Raw genomic sequence first — 26,719 nt, 5'->3', positions numbered from 1 at the left:
ACATCTTTTCATTACTCTCCACTTGTCATTTACCTTCCCTTTCTGCTAAGCCTCTACAAAGTTCTCTGCTGCTAGTATTCAAAGGCCCCGTGGTCTGCTCCATCTTCCCTATTGGGTCTTTCTCACAGAAGCCAACCTCCGGGTGGAGGCTGATAACCTCACAAGAGTGCCCTCTCTTCCCATCTGAGACTCCCCAGTCGTGAAGATTCCTTCCACCTCCTGATCCATCCCAGCACAACTGAGTGACAGCACCACTGGCCTTTAAATTTTTGTATTAGCAAAAGTAGACTCCCCAGCAACCTGATGACCTTTCTTAAAGACAGAATCTGTGTCCTCCACTTTTTCTTTTAATCTCTCCTCAATTGCTTGTATGATACTAGGAACAAAAGCAGATGTTAAATACATACTTGATTGGTTTGCACTATGAAACTAAGGACTCTAGTTCTCTTAAATTTAGAGAATATTTAGGTGGGTTGCTCTAGGAAAAGTCGGCAAATCAATTCAAACTGGCATCACAATAGGATAAGTCAGCATTTGCAGATGACATTCCATGTACTACTCATTTATGTTTGCCTGTGGACAAGGTATGCCATGGCTGCCAAGGAAAGCAGCTTTATGGTCTCTCCATCTGGGCTGTGAGAATTTAAATCTCAGAAACTATACAAAGCAACTGCAAATCAGCCCAAACCTTAAAGACAGGAAAATTTATTTACAGGCCCTAGTGCACTATAAATTTGAGACAGTTCTATTAAAATGCTTTTCTTGGCTTCCCATCAGATACTTGGCAAAAGACTTTTCCCCATAAGGTTCTTAATATTAAAGTTGAAAAAAAAAGTTAAACACATAAAAATATTCTTCCTTAAAAGCTCCAATTAAATGAGTCCTTATTTTATCCTATTCAACATACATTGACCAGTCTCCTCACATGGATTTATACATTCAGGAAAACTCAAAACGCAGAGTATCCAGTGCTATTGAAAAAACAATTATGAAATTCAAAATTCCCTACAAGGTAATCACTATCATCCCTGAGGCTCTTCCGACAGCCAAGGAGCCTGGCTGTGTATCAGAACCGTGGCTGGCTGCTTCACAGGAGGGGCTCCAGGGGCCAGGTCAGTGTGTTTTGATTAAGCGTAAGTGATCCAGTAGCTTTTTTTAGGGCAAGTACAAAAGCAGAGATTGAGAAACACAGCTTGGAGTGGCATGTCGGGCCTGGAGAGCTGGGGGAGGAAAAGAGGCAGGGAATATTCAGCCTTTTTTTTACAGCTCTGAGAGTTCAGTTTATGTATATAAACAAATTTTCGGTTTCACAGTGTGGGGATAAAATGACAGACATTACAATATTGACCCTGGAAATAAGAAGTGAAATCCTTTCCACATTCTTCATAACACATTTCCAGGGATGTGTCCAGTCCTAACTGTCTCAGGCATCTACTTTTTTTAGAAAACTATCCAATAAGCAGTAGGCTTGAATTATTGGGAAGTTTGTTCTGATTTTTAGCCTCAATCCAGTCCACACAGCTCTGCAATGTGAATGAAGCTGTGGGCAGCAGAATAAAGTGTGCCCCCTGTCTGTCCCTCACATACTATGTGGTGGTCTTAGGAGAGTTATTTCTCTTCACCCCCAGTTTCTTCACATTAAAAAATTCAGATTACTCTTTTAACTGCCTATCTCACTGCTCTGTTTAAAGACTTTGCTTTTTAAAGGTGTGTGTGTTGGCGGCAGGGGAGTGAGGGAAATGGACACAGACTGCTATATAACTGTCAGTCGACATAACAGTCAAGCCTGTTGAACAGTCAAGCACAGGGAACCCTCAGAGAATACATCTGTCTGGGCTGCTGAGGTTCCCAGGCATCCAAAGGTTTATACCTTTAAGTGAATCACAAAGTATTTTTTTTTAATAAAAACATACAACATTTTAGATAGAAATTTTATAAAATATATTACTTAAGAACCTACACTTAAAAATATACACATGCTAAACAAAATTTTAATTTTCACTTAAAGATTCAGGGCGATCACCAAGAATAAACAATTTCTGTATTTCCTCAATTTCAAGATGTCCCATTAATAATAGCTCTAGGGGGAAGAAATACAAAAAAACTACATTCAGATGTCAGGAGTCCAAAATATGAAAAACAAACACATATGTACTTCTTTGAATCAAGAACTCTGCCACATTACAGTGATACACCCAGGATATAGTGAAGCCTGCAACGTTGTCTGCCATATAATCAATGCGCCAAGAATTCTATTTTTTAAATAACTTTTCCATCTTCTCTATATTCATGCCAGACTGGAAGATGACCCATCTCAGAGATCCTCACTTGTAGAGTTTCTCCCCTTCAAATTGTGACTTCTATACCACCATGGCTTCAGAAACCAGATAATTCAATGTGTTGAATTATGCATACATAAGATAAAATAAGGACCTCATTTTGGGGGCTCTCCTGTGAATAAAGTGCATGAACTCCGGTGTGCTCACACACATGGCCATGCTATGGTTTCTGCTCTCTTTCATTACAGCCAGGCCCATCTGGTGGGTAGTCCTGGTAGGTGAGGGGACCACACACCTGGGGTTTTATTTTCTTAAATAGAAGTGTTTTGTCTTTCTCCTAATCAGCCCATTATATCTGAGTACTCCTCTGCAGCACAAATATTTATTACACTTAGTAGGAAAATACAAAGGCAAATTGAGATGGGTCAGTGTAATAGACTGGAAATAAACTGGTATTTTAACTCACCCAAGCATTAAAGACAAGAGAGAAAAGAAGATGCTGAATGTTTCTACCACCTCAAAGGCTCCTAGTCAATTGAGTACAAAGAAGAGTTCAAAGGCAAAACAGGCTCCTGGCTTCCACCACCTAGTGTGGGTGAGGTTAGAGGTCACTAATGGTGGAGCCACTGACCAATAAAAGAATGTTTGGGAACTCCGCTCAACAGATAAACTGGAGATCCATTTACACCTTCCTCCCTATGCACACAAACATTTCTAACTACACTAGTCCAGTGTCTATCCAGCCTTCTGAGATCCTCAATTGCTTTCTTCTCCATTGTGACTGAAGGGAGATGGGGATACAAATATTCCATTTGACTATAGAAAAGTATTACTCTGCATACTTCTTCCTACTTTCCAAAATGAGAAACATAATTGATGTGACTCTCAATCTTTAAGTTCTACCTTCCCATTAAATCTGTCCCTGACAACTTCAGCCCATACCTTCTTACTTCCATTTCAGACCCTAAAATACTTTGGAAAATCTGCACAATCATCTCGACTTTCCTTCGACTTATATATATACCCATGTATCCACAGGATGACTGTCAGGCCTTTGTGAGTGGGGGAGACAGGTTTCTTACTATCTCCCATCATTTCCCCTTGGAAAAAAAGCACTTAATTAAGGTTCCACTAAATTAATTAGCTAGTTAATTTAGCTTATAGGACAATAAAAGGCCAATTGGTAAATTGGCTTTAAACCGTTATAACTATTATCCTCTCCTAATTGAAGGAATTTGTTTTTTAACTTACCTGCACACACACACAAAAAAACCCTATCAGCCACTCCTAGTTTGTTCTATGCCACATATGCTGGCAATCTCATTGCTGACCTTTAGGAATACATAACAGAGACACAGGTTACACTTTTCTTCAAAAATCTTAGCTTAAGTACAGCTCTTACTTACTTTAGGCTTTAGCCCTGTATTTAACTTTATGGCTGTTTCACTATCAAATCTAAGGTCAGGAGGAAAATTTAATTACTTACCCTTATCAGGCAAAATGTCTCTCCCCCCTTGGTGCATCCTAATCCCCAAGTCCTGATAAGGACTTTCACCACTGTGTACATCAGTCAGCTCGCACACTTTCGGATCCTGAACTCTAAGGTGCAAACTGCGGCTGCAATGCCTTTGTCACCAAGATGCTACCCGACATTTTCGGATCAATTCAGAAACTCTAGCTCTATTCCAGCTAGGGAAAGCAAAATCCTGTGCTAAACACTATTTCTTCCACATCTGAAAGAACCAGTCTCTCAAGACTGGCTATGAGGACAACATTAGTGTGAAGCACAAGAGGTCACAGCATTTAAGATTTCTTGGAAACAGTTAAACAGTCAGAAGGAAAATAAGTCACTTAAAAGTGGATGGAGACCTCTGCTGGTTACAATTGTCCATGCATCTCCGAAAGCGAGTTCTGACCTGCTCAGCAACAGATGCTTGCTTATTCCTCAGTCTCAGCTCATTCTGACTATCAACCAGGGGCTCCTAGGTATCAGCTCCTGATGCAACATGTTTGCCCCTAAAAGTTTATGCATGTCTTATGAGAAGATCCCATTTTACTTTCCTAAGAAGTCACTAAGGTGTAAAAACTACCCAAACCAGACGTATGCTATTTTTTCAGTGATTCCTGCCAAGGTCAGGTTACATTGATGGATGGCAAAGAGAAGGCAAAATGACAAGCATATTCTGGAAAGCTTCCTATAGAACAAAAGAAAGATAAGACCTTCACTATCAACAGAATAGTGGTTCTCAATCAATCAAAGCAAACAATGTTGTCCACAAGGGCCATTTGGCAATGTCTAGAGATTTTTGGAAGGAGGGTATGCTATTGGTATCTAGTAGTTGAATCCATTCATCCTTTATACTAATCTGGCTATCACTTCAGCCAGTCTCACCTCTAACTGAGATCAGTCCAGTCTAGAAATCTGGAGTCAGGAAAAGAAAAGACGTCATTTTTGGAGCACAGAATATTCAGACAGGGGAGAAGGGAAACATGGGGGCACAGCAGTGGACTGTTTTAGCAGGGCTGAAAGTAGTACAGAGAAAAGGGCTCAGAAAGCAGGAGAGAGATTTAGAAAGGGAGGCAAGAAAGTGCTTAGACTGCTTTTCTTTTGCAAGTTGACATAATGTGGGGCATTCACCACCAGAGGAGGTAACTGGTCCTCCTGAAAGAGGTTTGCAGAGGGAGAAGAGATGACCACTTAATCATTAATGTTGTCAAGGAGAGTGAAATTCTTGCTAAAGACAAGAGTTTCATAGAGTTTTTAAACAGCTGAATGGAACTGGAGAGATGATCTAGCCAACCCCTTCGTTTCATAAATGAGGAAATGAAAGCCCAGGGGAGCTTTGGTGACTTGTCATTACTGTACAATTAATAGGACAGAGACAGGTTAAAATCCAAGTCTTCTGACTCCAACTGTGTTCCTTTGAACTCAAATAACCTAAAAGTACACTGTTTTAAATAACCAATAATTTACTTATTCCACCCCAATGGTTCTATGATTCTGAGCCTGCCATGCTGATGACCAGCTAGGCAGTAACCTTTAAGGTGGTGTAGGTGCTCTGCTCCAAAAACCAGGTGATTCTCTTTACCAATATGAAGGTGTTGGGTTTTTCTTGGCTTTTTAAAACTAGAATCTAGTAAGAAATGGTATCTGATTTAACAGATGATTCTCTAGTTATGTTAGTAAATCTAGATGCCATAAAGAGAAACACAAAGAGCACAAACACCAGGACTCTTCAAGGAACATTTTCTTCTACACAAGTTGTGAGAACCACAGGTTTAGGTCAAGAATCTAGAAGTGTAAGACTGATTTTCTGATTCAGTAGAACGCAGATGCGGTCAACAATTAAGTCACAACTGAGAAGTCCAGAAACAAAATGAATGAGTATGCTATGAAACACAATGGGGAAGCTAAAATCAACTAGTGATTTGTTTTCAAATCAGAATGCCAAAATATTTTATAGATGAGATTGAGGTACAGAGAAGGCAAATCCTTGGCCAATAGCACAGTTAGTAGCCAGCAGAGATGGCATCTGACCCAGGCAGTGTGAGGTAAGAAGCTACAGACTTAACTATTCAATGATAGCCATGCCACTGGGTTTAAAAAGCTCAGTAATAATAATAAAGAGGGTGGACTGAACACATCCACTAACTTTCACTTCCTCCAAGACCCTAAAAGGACAAAGCGAATTTTAAAAAATAAAGGCATAATCACTCTAAGGTAAACAGAATGGGAGTAACAAAATGTGGAAGCTGAAAAGCGACAGGAGACAAGATAGCTGACTAAGTCCTAGAAAGCTGCATCCTGAATCAGCTGAGAAACCCTGAGTCACAGTGCAGAACCGCAGGCGGGGGCAAAGATGGGGCTCAAAACAGGAGGACGGACTGAAAATGTATTTAAGCAGCAGCTAGAAGCCCAGAGCCCCTCTCAATTCTACAGCCAGGTGACTGCCCTGCTCTCACCTGGAAGAGGCCTGAGACCCGTTTTCCAGAGGTTACATACAGGCTCTCCACCAAAGGTGGGGGTGCCAAACCAATAACTGGGGGCGCATGGGATAGTCACATACTTAATGTATGTGACTTCCAAACCTTCCAAACCTTTTCTTCTGCTCATTTAATTTTGATAAAAATTAAAACACTTAAATCCCTTAAAAAGAAAAAAAAGAAACAGAAACAATAAGCACAGTACCAATTTGTTAAGTCTTTTTAATTTTTTAAACCTGCTTGAGAGGCGGAGCCAAGATGGCGGCGTGAGTAGGACAGTGTGAATCTCCTCCCAAAAACATACATATTTTTGAAAATACAACAAATACAACTAATCCTAAAAGAGAGACCAGAAGACACAGGACAACAGCCAGACTACATCCACACCTGCGAGAACCCAGCACCTGGTGAAAGGGGTAAGATACAAGCCCCGGCCCGGCGGGACCCGAGCACCCCTCACCCCAGCTCCCGGTGGGAGGAGAGGAGTCGGAGCAGGGAGGGAGAGGGAGCCCAGGACTGCTAAACACCCAGCCCCAGCCATCCACACCAGAGCGCAGACACAGTGCATGTGTGGAGGGCTGGAAACTAGGGAAATAGGACAGCAAGGCCTCTGGGCAGGTCCCGAAGCCAATGCCCCTGTGACAAAGAAAAGCGAGTGCTTTTTGAAAGTCTTAAAGGGACAGGGATGCCACAGCTGGAAGGAAACATCCCAGGTCACAGTCCAGCAGCAGGAAATTCCAGGGGACTCCGGGCGCACTAACCCCCTGGGCAACAGCTCTGAGACCCCTCACGGAGGTAAACAGCCAAACAGCCCCCTGTCTATTACCCCTCCGGGGCCTCACCATAGCAGAGAAGCAGCCTGAGGCTGGCCACGCCCTCAGCAAGGGAGCTTCCTACATACCAGCCAGGCAAGATACAGAGACCCAGTCTACACGCAATTGCCCAACACAAGCCACTAGGGGTCGCAGTTGTCCCAGTAAAGAAAGGCCAGGAGCCAAGGGGAAAGCTGATAGACACGTCAATAGCACTCCACTGCACCTATCAACATAAAAAGGCAAAAAATTTGAACCAGACAAGACTAACCCAGACAGCTTCGGCATCTGCTACATCTTCCCCTGAGAAGGAACCTGGGGAGATAGATTTAACCAGTCTTCCTGAAAAAAGAATTCAAAAAAAAAGTCATAAACATGCTGATGGACTTGCAGAGAAATATGCAAGAACTAAGGAAGGAGAATACAGAAATAAAACAAGCTCTCGAAGGACTTCAAAACGGAATGGACAAGATGCAAGAGACCATTAATGGACTAGAAAACAGAGAACAGGAACGCAGAGAATCTGATGCAGAGAGAGATAAAAGGATCTCCAGGAATGAAAGAATTTTAAGAGAGCTGAGTGACCAATCGAAACGGAACAATATCTGCATTATAGGGGAACCAGAAGAAGAGGAGAAAAAAGGGATAGAAAGTGTCTTTGAAGAAATAATTGCTGAAAACTTCCCCAAACTAGGGGAGGAAATGGCCTCTCAGACCACAGAGGTACACAGAACTCCCATGACAAGGGATCCAAGGAGGGCAACACCAAGACACATAATAATGAAAATGGCAAAGATCAAAGACAAGCACAAAGTATGAAAAGAAGCCAGAGAAAAAAAAAGGTTACCTACAAAGGAAAACCCATCAGGCTATCATCAGACTTCTCAACAGAAACACTACAGGCCAGAAGAGCATGGCATGATATACTTAATGCAATGAAACAGAAGGGCCTCGAACCAAGACTACTGTATCCAGCACGATTATCATTTAAATATGAAGGAGGGATTAAACAATTTCCAGACAAGCAAAAGTTGAGGGAATTTGCCTACCAAAAACCACCTATACAGGGCATCTTACAGGGACTGCTCTAGATGGGAGCACTCCTAAAAAGAGCACAGAACAAAACACCCAACATATGAAGAAGGGAGGAGGAGGAATAAGAAGGGAGAGAAATAAAGAATCATCAGACCGTGTTTATAATAGCTCAACAAGTGAGTTAAGTTAGACAGTAAGATAGTAAAGAAGCTAACCCTGAACCTTTGGTAACCATAAACTTAAAGCCTGCAATGGTAATAAGTACATACCTTTCAATAATCACCCTAAATGTAAATGGACTGAATGCACCAATCAAAAGACACAGAGTAACAGAATGGATAAAAAAGCAAGATCCATCCATATGCTGCTTACAAGAGACTCACCTCAAACCCAAAGACATGCACAGACTTAAAGTCAAGGGATGGAAAAAGATATTCCATGTGAACAACAGAGAGAAGAAAGCAGGTGTTGCAATACTAGTATCAGACAAAACAGACTTCAAAATAAAGAAAGTAACAAAAGATAAAGAAGGACATTACATAATGATAAGGGGCTCAGTCCAACAAGAGGATATAACCATTATAAATATATATGCACCCAATACAGGAGCACCAACATATGTGAAACAAATACTAACAGAACTAAAGGAGGAAATAGAATGCAATGCATTCATTATGGGAGACTTCAACACACCACTCACTCCAAGGACAGATCCACCAGACAGAAAATAAGTAAGGACACAGAGGCACTGAACAACACAAGAACAGATGGACCTAACAGACATCTACAGAACTCTACATCCAAAAGCAACAGGATACACATTCTTCTCAAGTGCACATGGAACATTCTCCAGAATAGACCACATACTAGGCCACAAAAAGAGCCTCAGTAAATTCCAAAAGACTGAAATCCTACCAACCAACTTTTCAGACCACAAAGGCGTAAAACTAGAAATAAACTGTACAAAGAAAGCAAAAAGGTTCACAAACACATGGAGGCTTAACAACACGCTCCTAAATAATCAATGGATCAATGACCAAATCAACATGGAGATCCAGCAATATATGGAAACAAACGATAACAACAACACAAAGCCCCAACTACTGTGGGATACAGCAAAAGCAGTCTTAAGAGGAAAGTATATAGCAATCCAGGCATATTTAAAGAAGGAAGAACAATCCCAAATGAATGGTCTAATGTCACAATTATTGAAATTGGTAAAAGAAGAACAAATGAGGCCTAAGGTCAGCAGAAGGAGGGACATAATAAAGATGAGAGAAGAAATAAATAAAATTGAGAAGAATAAAACAATAGCAAAAATCAATGAAACCTAGAGCTGGTTCTTCGAGAGAATAAACAAAATAGATAAGCCTCTAGCCAGACTTATTAAGAAGAAAAGAGAGTCAACACAAATCAACAGATTCAGAAACGAGAAAGGGAAAATCACGACGGACCCCACAGAAATACAAAGAATTATTAGAGAGTACTATGAAAACCTATATGCTAACAAGCTGGGAAACCTAGGAGAAATGGACAACTTCCTACAAAAATACAACCTTCCAAGACTGACCCAGAAAGAAACAGAAAATCTAAACAGACCAATTACCAGCAACAAAATTTAAGCGGTAATCAAAAAACTACCAAAGAACAAAACCCCGGGCCAGATGGATTTACCTCGGAATTTTATCAGACATATAGAGAAGACTTAATACCCATTCTCCTTAAAGTTTTCCAAAAATTTGAGGAGGAGAGAATACTCCCAAACTCATTCTATGAAGCCAACATCACCCTAATACCAAAACCAGGCAAAGACCCCACCAAAAAAGAAAACTACAGACCAATATCCCTGATGAACATAGATGCAAAAATACTCAACAAAATATTAGCAAACCGAATTCAAAAATACATCAAAAGGATCATACACCATGACCAAGTGGGATTCATCCCAGGGATGCAAGGATGGCACAACATTCGAAAGTCCATCAACATCATCCACCACATCAACAAAAAGAAAGACAAAAACCACATGATCATCTCCATAGATGCTGAAAAAGCATTTGACAAAATTCAACATCCATTCATGATAAAAACTCTCAACAAAATGGGTATAGAGGGCAAGTACCTCAACATAATAAAGGCCATATATGATAAACCCACAGCCAGCATCATACTGAACAGAGAGAAACTGAGAGCTTTTCCTCTGCGATCGGGAACGAGACAGGGATGCCCACTATCCCCACTGTTATTCAACATAGTACTGGAGGTCCTAGCCACAGCAATTAGACAAAACAAAGAAATACAAGGGGAATCCAGGGAAGGGATGCAAGGATGGTACAACATTCGAAAACTGTCACTATTTGCAGATGACATGATATTGTACATAAAAAACCCTAAAGACTCCACTCCAAAACTACTAGAGCTAATATCGGAATTCAGCAAAGTTGCAGGATACAAAATTAACACACAGAAATCTGTGGCTTTCCTATACACTAACAATAAACTAATAGAAAGAGAAATCAGGAAGACAATTCCATTCACAATAGCATCAAAAAGAATAAAATACCTAGGAATAAACCTAACCAAGGAAGTGAAAGACCTATACCCTGAAAACTATAAGACACTCTTAAGAGAAATTAAAGAGGTCACTAACAAATGGAAACTCATCCCATGCTCTTGGCTAGGAAGAATTAATATCGTCAAAATGGCCATCCTGCCCAAAGCAATATACAGATTTGATGCAATCCCTATCAAATTACCAACAGCATTCTTCAGTGAACTGGAACAAATAGTTCAAAAATTCATATGGAAACACCAAAGACCCCGAATAGCCAAAGCAATCCTGAGAAGGAAGAATAAAGTGGGGGGAATCTCACTCCCCAACTTCAAGCTCTACTACAAAGCCACAGTAATCAAGACAATTTGGTACTGGCACAAGAACAGAGCCACAGACCAATGGAACAGAATAGAGACTCCAAACATTAACCCAAACATATATGGTCAATTAATATTCGATAAAGGGGCCATGGACATACAATGGGGAAATGACAGTCTCTTCAACAGATGGTGCTGGCAAAACTGGACAGATACTTGTAAGAGAATGAAACTGGATCACTGTCTAACCCCATACACAAAAGCAAATTCGAAATGGATCAAAGACTTGAATGTAAGTCATGAAACCATAAAACTCTTAGAAAAAAACATAGGCAAAATCTCTTAGACATAGACATGAGTGACCTCTTCATGAACATATCTCCCCGGGCAAGGGAAACAAATGCAAAAATGAACAAATGGTACTATATCAAGCTGAAAAGCTTCTGTACAGAAAAGGACACCATCAATAGAACAAAAAGGTTCTACATATTCTACTGTACGGGAGAATATATTCGAAAATGACAGATCCGATAAAGGGTTGACATCCAAAATATATAAAGAGCTCACACACCTCAACAAACAAAAAGCAAATAATCCAATTAAAAAATGGGCAGAGGAGCTGAATAGACAGTTCTCTAAAGAAGAAATTCAGATGGCCAACAGACACATGAAAAGATGCTCCACATCGCTTGTCATCAGAGAAATGCAAATTAAAACCACAATGAGATATCATCTCACACCAGTAAAGATGGCTACCATCCAAAAGACAAACAACAACAAATGTTGGCGAGCTTGTGGAGAAAGGGGAACCCTCCTACACTGCTGGTGGGAATGTAAATTAGTTCAACCACTATGGAAAGCAGTATGGAGGTTCCTCAAAATGCTCAAAATAGAAATACCATTTGACCCAGGAATTCCACTTCTAGGAATTTACCCTAAGAATGCAGCACTCCAGTTTGAAAAAGACAGATGCACCCCTATGTTTATCGCTGCACTATTTACAATAGCCAAGATATGGAAGCAACCTAAGTGTCCATCAGTAGATGATTGGATAAAGAAGATGTGGTACATATACACAATGGAATATCACGCAGCCCTAAAAAAAACAAATCCTACCATTCGCAACAACATGGATGGAGCTAGAGGGTATTATGCTCAGTGAAATAAGCCAGGTGGAGAAAGACAAGTACCAAATGATGTCACTCAAATGTGGAGTATAAGAACAAAAGAAAACTGAAGGAACAAAACAGCAGCAGAAGCACAGAACCCAAGAATGGACTAATAGTTACCAAAGGGAACGGGACTGGGGAGGACGGGTGGGAAGAGAGGGATAAGGGTGGGAAGGAAAGAATGGGGGCATTATGATTAGCATGTATAGTGTTGGGGGGGCACGGGGAGGGCTGTGCAACACAGAGAAGACAAGTAGTGATTCTACAGCATCTTACTATGTTGAAGGACAGTGACTGTGAACTTGGTGACAAGTAGTGATTTTACAGCATCTTACTATGTTGATGGACAGTGACTGTGAACGGGGATGTGAAGGGGGGAGCCTAGTAAACAAAATGTCCTTCATGTAATTGTAGATTAATGATACCAAAAAAAAAAAAAAAAAAAAAGGATGAGGCGGTATGTTTCAAAATGGTCCACTTAGTCATCCAGATAGACTATGTGACTGCCAGTGCTTGGCTGGAATTCCATCCGAGGCCACAGTTCCAGGAAGTTTGGTCAGCGTGAGCCACCAATTATTCCTCAACAGATCAAAACACAGTAAAAAAACCCCAGCAGACTCCATTAAAAAAATGCAATAATGGTTAAAATCCTTAACATACAAAGCTCCCCAAACATGATAAACAAAAACAACTCAATTTTTTTTTTAAATAACAAAGGATATGAGTAGACAGTTCATAGAAGAATTAGAAGTGGTTGATAAGGATTTTAAAGATTCCTTAGGATTAAGGACCTGAAAATCAGATAACAAGACAGCATTTCCATGTATAAGATCAGCAAAAAATGTAAAATATTGCTAATATCTATTACTTTTGTGGAAATGTTGGGCATTGTTTCTCTAAGCATGACCTGCAGACAATTTTCATCAGAACCATTTAGTGGGTTTACTTGAAAGGCAATCAGCAAAACTTGGAAACAACCCAGATGTCCTTCAATGGCTGAGCTGACAAAGTGTGTCAAGTTCACACCAGGGAATACTACTCAGCAATGAAAAGGAACAGTCATCAGTACAGGCAACAAATTGGATGAATCTTAATGGCATTATTCTGAGTGAAAGAAGCCAATTTCAAAGTTTATATGCCCAGTGATTCCCGACTTACAAAGAAAAAGATCAATAGTGACAGAGAAAAGACTGGTGTTCACAAGGGGTTTGAGGTAGGGTGAGCTTGCTATAGTCATCACCTGTGCCTAATAGGTGATGGAACCTTCTGTGTGCTGGATGTGGTGGTTACACAGATCTGCTATCTGTGTTAAACCTCACAGAACTATACACTCCACCTCCCTAAAAGTCAAACTTACTGTGTGAAAATAAAAAACAAAAACAAAAAACACACATACAGGGCCCACCTCAAACTTTGGGCAAGTGGGGTCAAGCCAATGGCCTTTCCCAACAAGCTCTCAGTGATTCTAATGGATGGTATGTTTTGAGTATATTGCTTCTCATGATTATTCATAGGTGTGTAAGCTTGTACCACGTTCTGGACGATAATCAGAAATGTCTATGAAAATGTAGAATGTACATATGCTTTCACTTAGCAATCCACTTTAAGGGATTTATGGTATGGATATACTCATAGGAGTTTGCAAGATCGTGTACAGACATAGCCACAGCAATAATGCAGTAGTGAAAATTGGGAGCAAGTTAAATTTCCATCAACAGCAAACAGTGAAATAAATTATGCTGCAGCCATGTTGTGCATGAATAAGCATGCAGTGGAGAAAGAGATTATGCCGAAAATTTTATATATATTTACATTCTAATGCATCTGTGAAGAACTCTTCAGTGAACAGGATGCAGCTCCTAACAGCTTTACCTGCTCCTATGCAGCCCACAAAGAAAATGGGAATGAGTTGCCTCCACTTAAACAAATGGGGAACTCTCACACAGAGTCAGCTCGTTATCTGATTCCTCCTGAGGAATCAGAGGATCAGAGGCCTGGCACCAGTCCTCTGATTGATGTCCAAGAATAACAGTAAAAAAACATTAAATGTGTTTGGATTTTTATCCCTTTGTGTGAGGCTGGTGATTGTGGGAAGCAGGCAGATAAGAGAGTTCAGGGACCCTGTAGTTTCAAGGCCCTTGTAAATTTCAAAAAAAAAAAAAAAAGCTCCAGTCCAACTCAGCCATTCAAAAGTACCCTTAGATAAACCTGAGCTCTGACTGGCTATGCCCTATGCAAATGAAGCATTGTACTTTCAGCCAATCAGCAGTGTGTTGTGATATCATTAGTTCAGCTGTTTATTAGGTCCGCTGAGTGGGACTTGCTCCTTTCAAGAAGTTATATAAACTCCTAGACTCGTCGTTTTTAGCTGCATCCTCTCTTGGAGCCCCTCATGATTAGAAACCTTTTCACTTCTCATTAAAATCTTTGCTGGTTAAAAAAACAAACAAACAAACAAACATAAAAACCTGCTTGATATTTAGGCCAACTAAATTCCTTTCAAGAAGAAGAAAGGGAAGCAGGGCTGAACAGGACACACAGGGGAATGCTTTAGAAGGCTGAGCGCAGCCCAGAGAAAGGGGCGTCGAGGCTGAAGGACTGGAATGGGAGGCTGGAGTGTGGCAGTGCTCCCAGGGTGAGGGGAGGCCCACTGAGTTACAGAGATCCTGCAAGCAGGGAACCTACACGATACAACACACTCCTAGTGCCAACTGCTCAGAAGCACCACCCTGAAGCATCCCAGCTCCCAGTCACTAGAACTAGCACCTGCGATGAACGCAACCTTCCGAAGAGGTTCAGCTTTGCTTCCTGAACACACTGCTCTGGTATGACCCTCAAATCATAGTAGGCTTACCGTAGGAGTTTTTAAATCTCTGATATTATTTCAAACCTGTTTGATGCAAGTCACCTAACACTGCTTTCCTCTTTTAAGTGTGGTCCATTGATATACTGGAGGAAATAAACCCCACTCACGCATCCAGCTGCTGTCGCTCTGTATCCAGGCTGTCAAAGCCACCTTCTCATACCTCCCATGTCATCTCTCCAGGAGGATTGCCTGGCCTCTTACCTGTCTTTGCATTTCTTCAATCTGTCTTTGGGGGATGGTCTGTAAAATACTGTACACATCTGACATCTTTTCTTCTGGCACCACCACAGACGCTCTAGACACAATAGCGAAACAATTTTTATACACAGAGCCCTTTACACAAGACACCTCAAGATTCATTGTCTTGTTGAATTCTCACAGGCAGAATCAAGAACCCAAACCCCCTTCAGCCCCAGTGAGTAGTCCCTCCTCCTCCTCCCTTTCTCACCACCAGCTTTCTCAAAGGAGTTCTCTCACCAGCTCCATTTTCTCCCTCCCTCCACCCCACCGCTGTACTCTAGCCACACTGCTACCCTTTCAGCCACCTTCATCCTGCCCCACCACAGGGTCTTTGTGTGTGACATTCCATGTACCTGGTATATACTTTTCTTGCCTTTTCTCTGCCCACTCTGAATTAACATGGTTTTTCTCCTTTAGCTATCTACTCAATGCCTTCATTTATCCAGCATATATTTATGGAGCCCCTATTCTGTGTTGGGTTCTGGTTAATTGGATGCAATAGTGACCAAGTCAGACAAAGAAGGCTAGGCAGTGAGAAACCCCACAAATATCCGCAGGAAGAACATTCCGAGCAGAAGGACTAGCAAGCAAAGGGCCCTGAGGAAGCACCATGTCAGGGATGCTCAGGCGACAGTGAGCAGGCAGCATGGCTGGGGTGCTGTAAAGGAGTTTCAGATACCAAGGGACAATGAGAAATGGGGAAGGAGGGTCCCAGAGAGGGTGGATGGTCTTGCAGCCCACTGTAAGGATGTGGGCCTTTTCTGAGATAGCCATTAGAAGGTTTTAGGCAAAGCATGGCATGGTATGATAACAGGCCAAGAGAGTCCTTCTGCCCGCAGTGTCAGAAGAAACTCCAGAAATCAAGAACAGAAGCAGGGAGAACAGCAAGGGACCATCGCAAAGCCCAGGCAAGAGAGAATGATGAAGGAGAATCTGATGGAAGTGATGAGAGCCAGCCAGCCAGACGGACAGTGAGCACAGGGGAGAGTGAGCAGCCAACAAGGTTTGGGAACGGATTAGATACAGTGGGAAAGGGAATGCAAGCACCCAATGAGCACCAACCCCTCTCAGCATTTAGCAGGGTTTGGGATCCTTTTGTATAAGACAATTTATTAAAATCTGAGGCCCCTTCCCCCAATAGACTAGTCACTAGAATGGAAGCCATGCCTAAACCACCAGCATCCTCTGAGCACCTGGTATACTGCCTAGCACATACAGTTACCACCTCATAAATATTTGTTAAATAAGTAAATGATGTCTGCTATACAGATGGGAAAACTAAGACTCAGGAAAGATTAAATGATTTTCTAAGACCACAAAGCTAGCCAGTAACTCAGCTGATCATCCAAACCAAGGGCTTCTGGCTCCAAATCCAAAGCCCTTCTACCACGTATCCATTATTACAACCACCCAAGCCAATCTACATTCTCATAGAAATATCTTTTCAGACTCTGCTCAGGATCCCTGCCTCTGAGAAGCCCTCCTCAACTCCACTGTCAGCAATGGTATGTGACCCCTTCTCACTCTTCTCCCAGCATCCCACCCAGCCAGAGATGTAGCTCATCAAGGCATGTGGTTAACAGCTGGTTTACTTGCCTATCTTCCACCACTAGACTGAGCTTCTTGGAAGCAAGGTTTGACCTTGATCATCTTTGTATCCCCATACATAACACAGTACCTGGCAAATAAAGGGCACTCAATAAGGTTTTCGTGGATGAATACATGATTGGAAGGGGCTCACCACCTCTCTTTAGGGATAAAGAATTACATACCCTCGTCTTTCAGGCTGCATGAGACCCCTCCTCTGTTCTGGGCTTCCACCGCCCTCCGTCCATATATCTTTTATGGCCCTTAGCACACATTACTAGGACTCTTGGTTAGTCTTCTCCACCAAATTCTAACCTCTTTATGAGCAGAAGCTGTATTATTCACCAGAGGCTTTCAATAAATGTGAGATCAATCAGTATACACTTAATTTGTTCAAATACCTGTGGTGATCAGACTTGGACAGAAATATCAAACAGGTTGGAAGAAAAGAAAGCAAGTAAGCATTTGAGGCAAAGTCAGGCCTGAGAGGCATATATAAAAGACCTAATTCTCAATAATCTAAAGTCCTAGGGAAATGAAACAGCATGAGACTGGAGGGCTATCTGTTCACTATAGCACTGACAGCCATAAGCCAAGCAGAGCTTACATTTGTCCATCTGTACACTGGGCATGTTTCTCAGCTGTCACTCATGTGGAGGCACCCCACCTACATCTAGCAACACTGAAAATTCAAGAGAAACTCTAGAGCAGTGGCTCTCAACTGTAGCTATAAACCACACCTGGGGAGCTTTAAAATTCAGCTTTCCTGAAGATAAGGCCCAGGAATTTTTTAAGTTCTACAGGTGAATATACTCTGCAGTCATAGTTGAGAACCACTGCAGTTGGCCAAGGGTTGGTAAACATTTTCTAGATAATAAAGCATCAGAGAATAAATATTTTAGGTTCTGCAGGCTACATAATCTCTGTCCCAACTACTCAACTCTGCCATTGTAGCACAAACGCAGCAAAGAAAATGAGTGTGGCTGTGTTTCAATAAAACTTTATTTATAAAAACTAGCAACCTGTCATATTTAGCCCAAAGGTCTCAGTTTTCCAACCTCTGCTCAGGAAATATAGCAAAAGAGTCTAAACAAATAGTTCTCAAACATAGGTATGCATTCCAATTACTGAGGATGGGGGGTGGTTAAAACCTAATACAAGCAGAACAACTGTGTAAAGTTTATTAGAAGTTAACACTCACCTCTTCCAGTCAAGAACTTCAGAAAAAGGAAGAATATAGGAGTCTGCAATGACAACTGGAACACAGCCAGCCTGTAATACATCACTCAGTACTGCCTGGCCCAGCCGAGCTCCACGAAGGACAACACAGAAAGTAGCCTCCTGTGAAGACACAAGCAGAGGTAGGAGATTACAAACCAATTTTGTTGATCCACTTATTTTGACCTCTGCAGGCCATGAAGTCCTCCCAAGGGCTGAAGCCAAGCAATATTGAGGCATCCTGACACAAAAATGCTGAAAGACAAGAGCTCACACCAATAAAACATAAAAGCTTAACTGGTTGGAATATTTCATATTCCCACTCTTCAGTGTTACTTCACTGTTGGCATTCTGAAAATGTTCAAAACCAAAGTCCAAGTCTTCCTTTGGCCACTCAGTAAAATGACCCCCCACAGACTGGTTTCTTTTAGCCCTAATATATCACATAAACACACCATAGCACAGTGGCTAAACACTGTTTATAGGACTTACCTCAGAGTACCTTACAATACAATTATTTTGTCTGAGCATATCAGGCTCTGTAAAGGAAAGGGATCAAATCTCCTTTCATCTTTCCATTCCCCACACATCTAGCAGTGTGCTTTGCATAAGGAAGATACTCATTTCATGAATGCAGTGTCTTTGAAAACACATTAAGACAGGTATGTTCTATTTAGAAACAACAAATTGAACAGAAAGCAAAATCTCAAAAAATGTCCTCCCCCATTCACTTCCTCAAACTCACATAATGTGAGAAACAATTAGGGGGAAGTGACAGATGTATGGAGAAAAAACAGTTGCAATAAGATAAATTGAAGTAAGAAAAGACTATGTCTCTAATAGTGTTTCTCCCAGTTAATTCCTCTTCAGGAGAAAAAAAGACAAGAAAGAAAAAACACTGTTTAATCTTTAAAGCTAGAGAAAAGATAAGTTCAGAAAAAATATGAAGAAACTCAATATGCCAAACTCCTTTGAGGAGGAATGTGAAAGCAGCAAGGGCCAAAGAAGAGACTCCGTCATGGCTCCTGGAGGTGCAGGTGGATGGCTCAGCCAGCCTGGAGAGTCGGCATCCAGATGTGGGCACATGTGCTGATAACCATTTTTCCTGTCTAGACAAAGGTTACTATAAATACTCCTGCTCACATCACCACTGTTATCAGTCAGACATTCCAGAGGAGATACAGCACTTTTGGGGGAAAGTATTTTAACAATCTCAGCATGGGCCAGTTCTCCTTGGAGATTTTTTTAAAAAGCAAAGGAAAGAAAAAAAAAAATCACACCAGCTCCTTGATATTTCTTCTCGAACTAATCTGTTTTTTAAATATTTAAGTAAACAAAACTTGTTTTATCCTTTCTCACCCCCATGCCCTTGAAATGTCAAACACCCTGCTTATAAAACATCCCCAAAAGGATTGCTCTGCCTGTGCCTATGGAAGTCCTGCCATTCCTTTAAGTAAAGGACGTTCTACCAGTAGGATATATGCTAAGGGTGGCAAAGATACCAAGACAAAATAGTATCAAAAAAACACAAACTTCCACTCCCAGGAAAAGCTGACTACGGCCTTGTGGGCTAGCACAGTCAGAGAGTATAAGTTGCACCTTAAGGAAGGAAATTTCTCCAGACTGGCTTATGAATACAGGGGTAAAAGCAAAATACATTTGCCTGTGTTGTCTATGTGGCTTTTCTGCAAATCTATCAGATTTGTGTTTTTAAAGTATGAGGAATATTACTTGAGTAGAGTATGAACACTCATAGGCCAAGCAGCTTTGCACAAACAGTATGGCAGACATCAAAGCACCTGTAAAGTCTACATATCCAGTATAAACAATTCTACATTTTCTTCTCCCCTTGGGTAATCCTTCTAGTCCCATGTAGAAAGCAACTCCTGTTTGTGGGGGTCAATTTTACCTCGTGGAAACGACCTCTACTTTGCCTTGAGAGAGGTAATGATGACACTCACCTGCAGCACCTGGGGGTAATCGAAGACCTGGTGCTTGTGGCAGCGCTTACGGACTGAAAGGACACCCTCAGAGAGGTTGGTACATTTGTCTAGGACTAACACTGAATCTCTGTGTTTGGCCTGGAGGGTTTCCAGGTCCTCTCTGTACTCGGGGTGGAGAGCCATCTGAGATGACAGGAGGAAGTATCGCCGTGGACTACAAAGGAGAAAAAAAAAGTGACTGGCAAGTTGCAGCTGATATGTTAGCCAAAATAAGACAAACTTTGATATTAAACTGATGGCAATAAGTATTTTCTCACCAGTTTTCACAACCCTTGTGTTTAGAAATATACTCTGTAGCATTGCTGACTATTTAAAGTATTATATACTGTAAGAAAGTAAGGCATGACTCATTCACGTGCTGAAATATTACACAATCATTAAAGATTTTATCTGGGAAAAGCTCTTGATGTTTTGAGGAAATGCTTGTAATATGCCAAACTTAGAGAACATGTGATAAATAACACTTACACATGTGCGCGTGCATGTGGAAAAAGAGAGAAACTGAGTGATTGGTTGTTGATTACTCAGAAGAAACATCAACACGTTATCATTCACTATAGCTGAGTTCTCTGACCTGAAAGGAACTGAGAGCTGGTTGCATCTTCCCAAAAGATAAAGAGAGAAAGTTAACAGGCACACATTGGCTGTAAAATCAGAAGAGGTGAAGACTGCTTCTGGCTGTTGAATGGCATCCTCACGCTATGGAGAAGTCCGGGGAAATATAGCCCCCATCATCAAGTCCACCCAGACACTAGGAAGACCAAACTGGTAGCTGGGAACAAGTGGAAAAAATTATCTTCATGAAAGGATAAAACCAGTCTTAACATCTGGAGAGCAAGGAAACTTATGGAGTGAAGAAAGGATTTCCAAGGGTTTAATACCATTTAAGATCTCCACAAGAGACAAAAATGTGAACACAATGAGAGTAGCCAGAAGTTGAGAAAATTTTGGGGAGACCAGATAGCAACTAATTCCCTTTTGAAGGCAAGACTCCCATAAAGCAGAGAGGTTTCTAACACCACCTAGGCTGAGGGGCCACTGGGAATCACCATCAAAGAAAGGAATCATATAAAGCAGGTTCCAGGAAGAAGTGAAACACCCGTCAGACCATCAGACTAAGAACCAGTACTCACTTACATCTACCTCCAGCCAGTAGAGACCAGGGAACGTAAGAGGATCCTGCATCTCATAGGCAAGCTGATAGGATTCTGTCCATGGGAAGGGACCAAAAACCTGTTCTCTGGGAACCCGTCTTTTTCTTTCCCTACCCCCACCCCCCACTTTTTAAAAAATTTGCGTTGGGGAGAAAGAAAGGATAATTGTTTTATTTTCCTTTAGTTTCTTAGGCTTATTTGGAGATTCTACCTGGGGGACACCTTAACCATACATCTATGGCCAAAGAATAATGATTCTCTAACTGAAAGACATCTTTTACTAAGGATTAAGCTTCAGGTTAAAACACATAGGACAATGAGTGAAGAAGGTGAACACTCATGAAACCAGCCAGATCAACTAAATAAACCAGAAAACAGAACAACACATACCAAAGCAAGATTGCTTTTAAAGCCTCAGAACCATTTCTTTTGGTAATTTCTTTAAACAGCTCAACTAAAAGTACAGAGTATTTCCCACACTACAGTTAAGAAAAAAGGGGTAAGCAGATTCCCTAGAACTTCACTTTCTAACAGCAATTAGCTACATGAGGTCATTTAAATTTAAATTTAATTCAATTTCAAATTCAGTTCCTCGGTCACACTGGCCACATTTCAAGTTCTCAAGGGCCATATGTGGCTAGTGAGCATGTGACACCACAGAAAGCTCTATGAGATGGAGCTGTTAGTTCAGACCCAGAGGCTGGTGTAGTAAGTGCAGATAAGAAAGACACAGAATAGCAGCCCATCAAGGAGACAGTTTGGATCAGCTGTACAGACTGGTTCCTCTCATCCTGAACAATCTCCCCCTAAATTACAATTTATTGAACAATATAATGAATATTCAGAGCCAAACAAATCCCTTCTGGACACCTGAAACAAGACACTTGGATTCCTCAATAATTTTTCTTTTGTAAAACCATTAATTTTCAGAGGGATGACTTTTAGATGGGAAGATTACACATCGGCAGCACTCTTGGATCATCTCAAAGTAGTTCTGTAATCAAACTTGTTTGTTTAAACAGAAGAAGGATTTATAGGCAAACTCACAAGACAAGCAGAAAAACAACCTTAACAATTAAAGCTATCTGAAAATGAAATGGGCTATTTTTTACAACAAATTAGGAAACTTTTCATTAAGAAGTTATAGTGAAAAGTCATGTATCAAGTTAGGGCTAAATGGCCTTTAATGGTCTTTCTCATTCATAAGAAACTGGCTCTGTGATGGATCTCATGGAGCACTGGTATTTGCTGGATGTTTCTAGAGACCTATGTAAGTAGAGCTGCTAACATAAAACTGGTGTTCTTCATTGCCTGGAATAAGAATAGACATTGGCATCCATGAGTGTCCATGCGCAGGAAAAGTAGAGTGTTGGAGTCCTAGAGAGAAAAGGGCATTTCTGCATGGGGAAGGAGGAGACCGAGGTGGCACACATGGAATGTGAAGCCCTTGTGTGGGATGAGAGCTGCAAGCTGGGGAAGAGTGAGGAGGGGGCCCACACAGACTATGAGAGCCCTTGGGTGACTAAGGTTTCTGCACTGGGGGCAGGGGTAGAGGCAGTGATGGCAACCCAGCTGGGATGCTGGAGACCAAGTGAGGTCAGGGAGGCATCTGGGGGTCCCAGCACAGAGCAGTAGAGCCTGGGCAGGCTGGAGCAGGGCCCAACTTGTGGGATAGGTGATGGCAATGGTGATCTCATCCAAGCATGGGGTGCTGAAACAAGAAGGGTGAGAATATCTGTGCCAGGGGGCCTGGGGAGGAGAGAGCAGCAGGACCACTATGTGAGGGGACCAGAGCCTGAGTGGGGGTGAAGAGGGCCTCTGTGCGGGGGGCGGCCAACAGAATTTCAGTTACATGCAAGAGGGTTGGCAAGATAAATAAGAGTACTGAGGATAATCGGAGCCAGATTTCTTTCTGTCAGAGAAAGCAGTTACACACACAGCAAGGGAGAAAACTAGAATGCTCCTGTGGTGTTGGAGGGAGCTGGAGCTACCTCTACGAATGCAGTTTTCAACATGCAGAGAGAGAGAAATGCATCTACACAGATATAGAAACAAATGCAGAACCTAATGTGTGGTGCTCAACAAAACTCTTAAGTAAAGGAAGACTCTGGGTTAGATTTTCCCATGAAGAAACAAAGTTCTATTTTAGACATTCAGTCACCAGGATCACTGGATCCCTACTCTATCACTACTTTTCAACATAAATGTGCAGATGCAAACAAGATTCCAATAATGGTCCCCCTGCATACATGGTGGTTCCCCCCAATCTGACAGATGGTGAATGTGTTATCCCCATTTTAGTTTTAAGAAAACAAAATTTAAAGGTGGATTTGTTTTTCTTTTAAAGACTAAAATTACTAGCTATGACTTTCATGTTTCCTCCCAGCAGTGCTGATAGCTAAGTTTAAGTAAAATCATGCTGAGAACTTGAAGTATCCCTCAAGTGTAACAGTTGTACACTCCCAATTTAGTTCCTTTCAGAGAGAAAAATGACAAGAATTCCAGCTGAGGCCAACACAGCTGTGAGAAGAAACTATCAATAGCAACAATCCTCAGCTTCACATTGAAAAAATACCAAGAGAGATTTAAAATAAAAATAAAAACAAAGCTCTCACTACTCTTATGTTGCCCTCAAGAGATGTGGGAATTCCCTTAAGAAACAACTCTCACTAAGAGCAGCACATCCAAAATGCTGTCATGAAGTCACCCACCCTGCCTCCTCCCAAGTCCCTAAAAAGGGTGGTGAGTCTGGAGCCTGCCTTGGCCTTTTTTCTTTTCTTTTTTTCTCGGAGGGAGGTGAGTGTTATTTATAAAAGAAAACATCACATCTGTAGGGCCAAACTGCAAGCTGGAGGGGACATGGAGAGTTGGGGTCCAAGCTGAGTTACAGAAACCACCAACCAGCCAACAGAGGGAAGGTCATGCCCACTGCAGCCTTTCACTTCCTCCTGCTGCCCTTGAAGACAGATGTTTACTCTATCTAGTTACTGAACCAAGAATTTCAGAAACGAAAACCTTAAGCAATCTACTTAAAGATCTTAAGTCTACACCAAAAAAATTGAGATTAAATTACTTAGAAAACACCACTAGCTTAAATTTTTGAAACTAAATATTTGAAAATACGTTTTATTGTTCAGTCATTTGTTCTCCTTTGTTTTCACTAAATCTTTTCTTTTTCAGTATGTTTTCTTCCCTGCATTAAATCTGAAGGGAATTAAGAATCCTAAACCAATATAAAAGAGCTAGATTATACTGGAGAGATCAGATAATAGAGAGATTTAGTTCTAGCAGTCTTAAGAAAGACAGAGGCCCAGAGGCAGCCAAGCTGACCTAACAGACTGGTTCTCTCTGCCTCACCTAGTCTTCCTCAACCGCAGCACTGCTGACATCTGGACCCAGTGATTCCTTGTCATGGGAGGTGGCCCTGTGCGTTATGGAGGTTGAGCAGCATCCTGGGCTTCCACCAGGCAGAAGCACCCTGTGCAGAACAGTTATAGCAGGTCTGGCTGCTCTCCTTTGAAAGACTGGCCTTGGGCTGGTGTATGGGAACTTCAATTTTGAGAGAGTTTCCACCATCTCCAGAACCGGTAAGAGTGGCATACTGTGCTGACTGTCTGTACAAATAATATGGCTTGTGTTGATCACCTGCTTTCCTTCTGAGAGTGTGGGATTTTGGCACATGCCAAGCAGGGGCTGCCAATGTGATGAGCCCCTAACAAAAACTCTGGGTGCTGGGGGCAACATTTCACACACGTCACACTTTTTGGGGGAGGAATGAAGCACATTCGGTATGGCGCCACTGGGAGAGCACTCTTGGAGGCTTGCAGCTGGTTTCCTTGGACTTAACCCCATGCGCCCTCTTCCTTGCTGACTATGCTTTGTATCCTTTTGCACTAATAAATCCTAGCCACAAGTATGACTATATGCCAAGTCTTGAGCTCTCCTGGCAAACATCAAAACTGGAGGTGGTCTTGGGGACCCTGACACATACACCCTTAGTCATAATAGTGAAAAATGACTCCATATATTGCTAAATTCCCTGGGGGAACAAACTCAACCCCCTCCCCTGTTGCAAACCAGCAGTCTAGCCATACTTAGTCCAAATAGACCCTCAATGAAGGTTTGATTTCAACTAAATTAAACAATTTCCAGAACAACTTTAAGGGGAAAAAAAGCAAAGGTTTAAAAAAATTTTTTCAAAAATTACATGACTGACTTAAATTTAAGTAAATGCCCAGAGAAGCAGTAAGCAGAGGAGTGAACTTTTTTCAAGTTCATTCAACATCTCTACTTACTACAGTTATTCGTATCTAGTGAGACAAGTATGCCAAATTAAGATCCTAGGTACATGGCAGAAACTTACACTGCCCCAAATGGTACCAGCAGGGCCCACAGATCACCCTTTCTCAATTTAGGGAAATCCAGCCTTGAAACATGGCATTGAACTTTAGCACTTTCTCCTGTCTACAAGCTCTCTATAAGAATTATTTTTGTATTTTCATCTTGATGATGATGAAAAATATTAGTATAGGCGTATTTTTGCTCATTAATTTAATGATGAATACTACTAAAAAAATTGTAATGTCCAAGTTAGTACTTAGTGGACTAATGAGAGAAGAGGAAGATTTAAAATGTGTATCATGTAAAACAAGTATAATAAAATACTGACAGAATCCAAGTGATGGGTATACACATATTCACTGTTAAAATTTTTTAAACTTTGCTGTCTGAAGATTTTCATAGCAAAATGTTGGGGAAAAACATAAATAATGACTCTATTCTAAATGAAGATAAATGATGGCACAATATGCTAGAAAAAGGGAAGCTGTCTAGTTGTTCAAATAGAGAAAGTGGTAGGGAGGAGTACATCACTCAGCATGCAACAGTATAGGCATGCCAAAACCCAAAAGCCATTATTAACTCCATATTCACCTTAAAAGATGCAATTCCATTTCAAAGCAAAAGACTCAGCTATCACATTATGTTAATCAAAAGGTTATTTGTTTTGTCCATTTGTTTGTATTTACAGTAGTCCTCCCTTATCCACAGAGTACACTTTTCAAGATCCCTAGCAGATGCCTGAAACCATAGATAGTACTAAGCCCTAGACATGCTTGCTGTTTTTTCCTATATGTACCTACCTACAATAAAGTTTAATTTATAAATTAGGCACAGTAAGAGATTAACAACAATCACTAATAATTAAATAGAACAATACTAATACAATGGAACAATTATAATATACTGTCATAACCATGATATAGTTATGTGAATGTCTCTCTCAAAATACCTTACTGTACACTGTACTGTACTCACCCTTCTTGTGATGAGGTGAGATCATTAGATGTCTACGTGATAAGATGAAGTGGGGAAGGATATTGGCACTGTGACACAGCATTAGGCTACTACTGACCTTCTGATGCTTCCAGACTACAGTTGACAGCAAGCAACTGAAACTGTAGAAAGCTAAACCAAGGATAAGGGCTACTGCAATTTGTACG

General features: G+C 41.3%; 1 protein-coding gene across 5 annotated transcripts in view; it reads right to left on the bottom strand.

Moving 5' to 3' along the window:
- EXT2 (exostosin glycosyltransferase 2) overlaps positions 1-26,719 on the bottom strand; it is a 160,738-nt gene that overhangs the window by 102,980 nt on the left and 31,039 nt on the right. For all 5 annotated transcript variants that reach the window (XR_005026155.2, XM_036891602.2, XM_057507585.1 and 2 more), the window contains 3 exons: positions 20,023-20,218; positions 18,045-18,184; positions 15,218-15,311 (listed from right to left, as the gene is read on the bottom strand). Coding sequence is in view for 4 of the 5 variants with exons in the window: in XM_036891602.2 (XP_036747497.2) it covers positions 15,218-15,311; positions 18,045-18,184; positions 20,023-20,218 (430 nt within the window). In the remaining variant the exon portion in view is untranslated. The remainder of the gene's footprint in view (positions 1-15,217; positions 15,312-18,044; positions 18,185-20,022; positions 20,219-26,719) is intronic.

The sequence above is a fragment of the Manis pentadactyla genome, chromosome 9 (genome assembly GCF_030020395.1).
Source record: "Manis pentadactyla isolate mManPen7 chromosome 9, mManPen7.hap1, whole genome shotgun sequence".
In the NCBI taxonomy this organism is placed as follows: Eukaryota; Metazoa; Chordata; class Mammalia; order Pholidota; family Manidae; genus Manis; species Manis pentadactyla.
This window is presented reverse-complemented; position numbering and strand designations above follow the sequence as displayed.